Source organism: Nematolebias whitei, chromosome 10, assembly GCF_014905685.2.
Source record: "Nematolebias whitei isolate Nwh7 chromosome 10, NemWhi1, whole genome shotgun sequence".
Classification (NCBI taxonomy): Eukaryota; Metazoa; Chordata; class Actinopteri; order Cyprinodontiformes; family Rivulidae; genus Nematolebias; species Nematolebias whitei.
The window spans coordinates 785,578-793,097 of record NC_056507.1 but is presented as its reverse complement, the minus strand read 5'-3'; the positions used below and the strand labels follow the sequence as shown (position 1 = coordinate 793,097).

The following is a 7,520-nucleotide window of genomic DNA, read 5'->3' as shown; positions in this document are numbered from 1 at the left end:
CTTCTATTTGTTGTTTCCTTTGATATCACTTCTATTTGTTGTTTCCTTTGATATCACTTCTATTTACTTTTTCATTTCCTATGCGTTTTATGTGATTGCCACTCGTCTGTACCTCATCTTGTTCTTTGTTAAATCAGGTCTCTCTGTAAATGCGTCCTTGAGGCTCAATGACACTAACTGTAGAAATAAGCTCGACTGAACGAGGTGACGTTTCACGTCCCGGGAGCGACCCCCATGCCACCAGAATCCTCCCTCGCCTGCCGCCCGGCACACGATGCACCTTGACAGACCTCCTCACCGGTGGTGGGTCCACATGGAGGGGGCTTTGCTGTGGGGGCCATCTTAGATCAGGCTAACATGTAACCAATCAAGTTCCCATCAAATGTGTTCTGCCATGGGTCACGAGATATTTTGCCAACTCCTTTGCACCGAGACACACATGGTAAAAACACGGTTCCATTGTCGGGCAACAAAAAGTCTGAATATGAGAAGAAAAGCTTTGAGACGTGCAGGAGCAGCAACGAGGACTTCAGGCTAACGGTGGATGGAAACTTCAGTTTACCTGAAGGACCAAAACCACCAAACTCCACTGTAATAACCTGATCCCAGTCGATTCTTGTATAAAAACGCGCTGGAATTCCTGCAGCGGACTGGGAGCTCGTTGTTGTAGACCGAGGGGTCCCAGGCGGAGCCAGACTCTTTGTCCTGCGGGGGAGTCAATGGCGTAGATGGAGTCGGGGGACCTGAGGACACACAGAGACACAGATGAGCTGTTTTCAACACCTCTGGATTACAACAGTGACAGCTCCGAACCTGAAGTGATGGTGGTGGCAGACTTGAGGCCTGCAGCTTCCACGATGCTGCCGTCAGTGTGCACCACAATCAGGGTGGCCTTCTGGGTGCTGAGACCTTCATCCAGCTGGAGGGTGGTCCTGCCGCTCTGAACACAGGAAACAGATGTGGAGGTCCTCGTCAAACCGCTTTTATTCCCCCAAGTTCCACGTTTTCTATTTCTAGTTTTCTAAACGCCCACAGTGTCCCATTACTGGCTGAAGCAGAGAAAAAGCGTCTCATGTGAATATGCAGAGAGAATGCTTATTGCAGAAGAACGTGCTGAAATGAGCTAAAAGCATTCTGAAATGTAGCTGAAGTGGAAGAACAAGCCTAAACTAGCAGAAGAAAGCAGAAAGAACACATAGTTGCTGAAAATGAGCAGAAATGAGCACAAAAATGAGGAAATTAGCAAAAAAAGCTGAAATTAGCAACAACAACAAAAAATAGTTGAAAAGTAGCTGAAAAGGCAAAAAGAAGTTTAAAGTACCAGAAGGAAGCAGAAAGAGCTGAAATCAGCTAAAAAATGTGGAATTAGCTGAAAAACAAGATTAGCATAAAGAATTAAATCGTAGCTGAAAGAGCAGAAAAAGCTGAAAGGAGCATGTGATGGGGGAATGTATGTAAAGGTCATGGATGTTTTCACTAATGTTAAATTAATATAGAACCAGGAAGTCAAGAGGGTCTCTGCTCAGAGAGGAGCCTGAGAACTGATCACTGATAATTGATAAATAATAATAATAATTTATTCAATTTGTACTGCACTTTACATTTTACAATCTCAACGTGCTACAAAATAAAATATCTAAAGAGAATAAAACAAAAAGTAAAAATGTTAAAAGCTACAAAACAAACAAACAAAAACACAAGAGGATTAAAAATACCTTTAAACACAATAAAATGTTTTAAATACTTCAGTCCTTTCTTAAAACGTTCTGTACTCTGGGATATCCTTAGATGGTCGGGGAGGTTGTTCCACACATGAGGAGCAGCACAGCAAAAGGCCCCGTCACCCACGGTGTCACCCACGGTGTCACCCACGGTGTCACCCACGGTGTCACCCACGGTGTCACCCACGGTGTCACCCACGGTGTCACCCACGGTGTCACACATTGTGCACAGTTTTGTCCGGGGAGAGCGGAGCTGGCAGGAATTTGTGGAGCAGAGGCTGGAGTTGATGTCTGAGCAGTGAGAAGATCTTTAAGATCGTGTGCAGCGTTGCTGTGAATGGACTGGTGGGTGAGTCACAACTGGTGGGTGAGTCACAACTGGTGGGTGAGTCACAACTGGTCAACATCATTAGGCCAGGACTCTGAGGTCTACACTCATCTCCAGGCCAGAGGTCACTCTTTCAGGGATGATGATGTTCACATCAGGGATGAAGATGTGCACATCCTGGACAGAGAGGAACGATGGTTTGAGAGAGGAGTAAAGGAGGCCATCTTTGTGAAAAGAAACCGTCCATCATTAAACAGGGGTGGAGCCTCCAGGTTCAACTGTCCCCCTCTTACAATGCTGTGGTTGCTAGTATCACTCAGCCCTCTGTGAACAGTAAACAGCCATCAGGTGCTAATGATCCATTGTTAGGCTGATGGTCCTTCTTGAGCATGTGATCAGCTGGTTCTGGTTGTCAGCAGCAAACTGGTTGATCCACTCTGAGAAGGTGCTATTTAAGAGACTGAGCTGAATACAGCACCTCAGACTGAGGAAGTCCTCAGGATGAGAGACGAAACGTTTCTACATTTTTATATTTTTGAATGTCCAGAGGACCAGATTGAACTTTTTTGGATTTTTCTACCTGGATTATTGAGCAGCATCAGGATAGCTATGAAGATTAGCATTGGCCATAAAAACTCATCAGTTCACTTCTGTTTACAACTCATTAACATTTGAAGTCAATTCAAGATGGCCGCCACGGCCAAATGACCTTAACCACAGCACGGCTGGAACACATTCAAGGACAGTGACCCAAGTTTGACTCGTCCCCGGTTTAGACTTGAAGTGTTTCACACGTGGAGAATCTATCAGGAACTATGTCTATAAATATATTACTGGAAAATTAACAAGTTGTTCTTGAACAAAAAGAACCGAAAAATATTTTTTCTGGTGTTTTTTGCTCAAACTACTTTGGAAATATCTTTTTTCCAGTAGTGTTTGCGAAGGAAGAATAACCGAACCGTAGTGGTTCCAGTTCACAGAAAAACAACAAACGTTGTGTCCGAGAGTTTTTAGACCAGACCAGACAAAATGTGAATTTACAGGAAGAGCACGAGCCACCGTGTCCAGCTGCAAATGTGTCTTTCCCAACAACTCAGTAAATCTGGCAAAGCTCAGATGTCCCAGCTTTTCACCATCCTTGAACGCAACATCACCTTTGTGAATTTTTCTGTTCTGAATGCGCTGATGAGTAATTGTTCTGCGATGCTTTCAGGTCTTCATAGAGTCGTGTCTACTTGTGGTTTGTTGAAACACACAGATGACTCTGCTCTGCACTCATTCTCAGCAACGACACACGTCACGCTCACAACATAAAATACAATAAAACTAATTTACCAATGTATAACAGTAAAGAGCCCATGTAAAGGACAGACCTGTGCACGTACTTGAGGCGTTGCCTGATTTTACACATGCGCATTAGGAAGTGTACAAAGGTTAATCTGGAGAAGAAAGTCTCAAAAGTCATATTCACAGGCAAGCTGCTCCGACCGCAGCAGGTGATTTTTGCACATGTATTTGAGAATGTGCATATTCAGAACATTCCAACTCGTGCATCTTGAAATGTGTGCATGTGAAAAGCTGTTGATACATTTGTGAACCTTGTGGATCTAAGATGCTGATATAGGAATGATTATTTTGATGCTTTTATGTCAATTTATACTTATTTTATACTCATTTTATATGCAGCTTATCTGTGCAAGTCAGGCCTGTACTGCAGATGTGTTTTGGAGGAATGAAAATAAGCCTCCGGGGATGCTCTTGCCGCAAGATCTGGCCCATCTTGCGGTTACAGTGACCCGGCGTTTGATGTAGACAGGTCTTTCATCCACCCACGACCTTGGGTTTGAAAGACATGTTTTTATGAGCCATCGCTCTGCTGTACAAACTGCCTTGATGATGGAAAACATGTTTGCTCTGCTCGCACGTCACCCAGTCAGAGGGGGAGTATAAAAGTGTAACACCCAGAATAAGAGTTGAAGTCTGCTGCGGGTCCTGATCCGACGCCCAGCCTGAATTGATGTTACCTTTCTACTCGGACTGAAACCGGCTTCCTCGGTCTGGTGTCACGGTGAGGGGTTTTTACATCAATGCTTGATTTGTACTGAATGTACGTTGCTTTGCTGTATCTGTGGCGGTTTAATAAATGACACTTATTATTCTAGCAGAAAACAGCCTGAGAGTTTTCATTCATTGCTCCGACCTTTCCCCTAACCTGTATCTATCTTGTTAAAGATAATTTCATAGAACAGATGCAGAACTCAGTGTGTGTCTGTGACAACTTCTGAGACTAATTCATCTCCATATCAGCCACAGATAAAGATGAGTGTTGCAGCAAGTTGCTCGCCGCTCAGTTTGAAATACCAGCACGTGCTCTGGAAGACTCCCCGATGCAGCGACCGTCGTGGTGAACACGCTGTCCTCCGCGGCGTTAACGTCCCCCACGGTCACCGTCGTCACCTCTGAAGAACAAGAAGAAATGAAAAAGGCCCAATCAACCCCAACAAAAGCTTTGAGAACAGGAAGTGGCTGCTGGAGGGTTTTAACGACGCAGCGTCACATCACCAGGCTGCAAACAAACTCAGACGACATCAAATTAAACGCTCTTTGTTCTTCAATAAAATCCAGAAAAACTTGTAAGAACGGGAAGAAGAGCCAAGTTTGTCAATTTTCACAAAAACATCACTGGTTTTAATTTGACTCAAATTATTTTATTATCCTTCATCATCATTCTATATCTATATATCTATAGATCTATAGATCGATAGATCTATAGATCTATAGATCTATAGATCGATAGATCGATAGATAGATAGATATAGATATAGATATATATACACATATATACATATGTATATATATAGATATAGTCCAAGACGGTGGAATGAGTTGCCACTGCGTGTCAGGCAGGCTCCCACACTCACAGTCTTTAAGTCTCGCCTGAAAACACACTTTTATTCCCGTGCCTTTGACACGGTGTGATTTGTGTTGATCCTGTCTGTGTTCTTCAGTGTTGGCCATTTAGTGATTATCTGCTTCTATTTGTATCTATATTTTTATTTTATGTTTTCCTGTCCGCTCTGCTTGTTTGTTTCTGTTGTACAGAACTTTAAAGCACTGGGGGAGTGGTGGTGCAGAGGTTAGAGAAGGTGGGCCTGTGATCGGAAGATCGCCGGTTCAAGCCCCGGTACCAACAACATCAAAAATGTGGGTGGGGTAGGTGAAGCATCCACACCTGCCCCCCCACCCTCATTCACCCCACCTTGAGCCCATGAGCAAGGCCCTTAACCCCCACCATCTGCTCCCTAAATAGGTCTCTCTTGAAAATGAGTTCTCGTGGCTCAATGAGACTAACCTGGATGAATAAAGATAAATTTAAAAAAAATAAAACTTTGGTTGGTCTTGTTGTTGTTTTAAGTGCTCTATAAATAAATTGGTATGGTATCATGTACAACACTTCAAAATTAGAGAATTGTTATTTTCTGCTAAACTAAATGGTTTGAACTAATATAACTCATTTCTATGTAATCAATAAAAAGCTCTTTACAACAATCTGTGCCTCATTACCTCCACACACACACATTCACACAGCACTCTACTACACACACACACATTCAATCATAGAAAAGGTAGAAAAGAGAGCCTTGACGTCCTTTTCAGGGACACCACCAAGTCATTGGTTCAGGTATGTTGACGACACCTGGGTTAAAATCAAATCTCAGGAAGTCCAACATTTTACTGACCACATCAACTCTGTGGATAAATACATCAAGTTCACACGAGAAGATGTAAAAAATGGCAGGTTGGCTTTCTTGGACTGTGAGGTCTCAGTCTCTGATAGAGGACATTTGCAAACTGAGGTGTACCACAAACCCACCCACACAGACCAGTATTTGCAGTTTGACTCCCATCACCCTTTGGAGCACAAGTTAGGAGTCATCAGGACTCTGTACCACAGAGCAGACAGCGTCCCCACTAGCTCAGGAGCCAGGAAGAAGGAGAAATCCCACACAAGACAGGCTCTAGAGCAATGTAGATATCCTAACTGGGCCTTCCTGAAAGCAGAGAAGAAACCCAAACAGGACTCCAGTCAGCCATCAGGTGAAAAGGAGGAACCCAGACCCAGACCAGTGGTCATTCCATATGTTGAGGGGGTATCAGAGAAACTGAGACGTTTATTTTCTAAACATAACGTCCCAGTGGCTTTTAAACCCCAAAATACATTAAAGACTGGTTCATCCCAAAGATCCAGTCCCCCGGCACAAACAGAGTAATATTGTGTATGCTGTTCAGTGTCAGGAGGGTGATCAGTCTTACATCGGGGAAACTAAACAGCCACTGGCCAAAAGGATGGACCAGCACAGAAGATCAACATCATCAAGCCAGGATTCTGAGGTCTACACTCATCTCCAGGTCAGAGGTCACTCTTTCAGGGATGAAGATGTTCACAGCCATCAGTGTGCTAATGATCCATTGTTAGGCTGATGGTCCTTCTTGAGCATGTGATCAGCTGGTTTTGGTTGTCAGCAGCAAACTGGTTGATCCACTCTGAGAAGGTGCTATTTAAGAGACTGAGCTGAATACAGCACCTCAGACTGAAGAAGTCCTCTGGATGAGAGACGAAACGTTTCTACATTTTTTTGTTTTGTTTTGCTTTTTTTTTGTTATTTGAACGTTCAGAGGACCAGATTTAACTTTTTTATATTTTTCTACCTGGATTATTGAGCAAGCATCAGGATATTGCCTATTTCTTGTCTCTCAGATCTGTTATCTCATGAGCTGCTACACAGATTTTAATGAATAATTAAATAATTTTTGAAAATTTCAGAAGGTAATCACTGGATGAATGTCTAAAAATGATTGTGGACTTCAGAAGGAACAATAACTTCTACACCCCCCTGAACATAAGAGGATCTGCGGTGGAAGTGGTCTCCAGCTACAAGTACTTGGGTGTGCACCTGAACAACAACCTCAGCTGGAGCAACAACACCACCAGCCTGATGAAGAAAGATCATCAGAGACTCTACTTCCTCAGACGGCTGAGATGAGCTGGTCTGGAAGCTCAGTCCTCACCTCCTTCTACAGGTGTGCAGTGGAGAGCATCCTGTGCTCCAGCATCAACGTGTGGCATGGAGGCTGCACAGCTGCAGAAAGAAAAGCTTTGCAGAGAGTGGTGAAGGCTGCACAGAAGATGTTGGAGTCAGTCTCCCCACCATCACAGACATCTACACCTCCAGATGCAGGAAGAGGACCACCTGCATCATGAAGGACCACACTCACCCAGCACACACACTTTTTGACCCACTCCCCTCAGGAAGGAGGTTGAGGAGCATTAAGTGTAGAACCACTAGACTGAGGAACAGCTTCTACCCTGAGGCTGTTGGACTCATGAATCTCTAACCAGAATAATCACTGTGAAAAATCACATCATGTTGCTGCTGATCTGTTTCATGTTGCTGCTGATCTGTTTCATG

At 43.8% G+C, this 7,520-nt stretch overlaps 1 protein-coding gene across 1 annotated transcript in view; it reads right to left on the bottom strand.

The window, feature by feature from the left end:
• The window catches only part of deaf1 (DEAF1 transcription factor), a 16,099-nt gene that overhangs the window by 7,314 nt on the left and 1,265 nt on the right, over nucleotides 1-7,520 (bottom strand). Inside the window, exons 2-4 of the mRNA XM_037682504.1 lie at nucleotides 4,411-4,508; nucleotides 814-940; nucleotides 600-743 (exon numbers count right to left, since the gene is read on the bottom strand). Coding sequence (XP_037538432.1) covers nucleotides 600-743; nucleotides 814-940; nucleotides 4,411-4,508 — 369 coding nt within the window. The remainder of the gene's footprint in view (nucleotides 1-599; nucleotides 744-813; nucleotides 941-4,410; nucleotides 4,509-7,520) is intronic.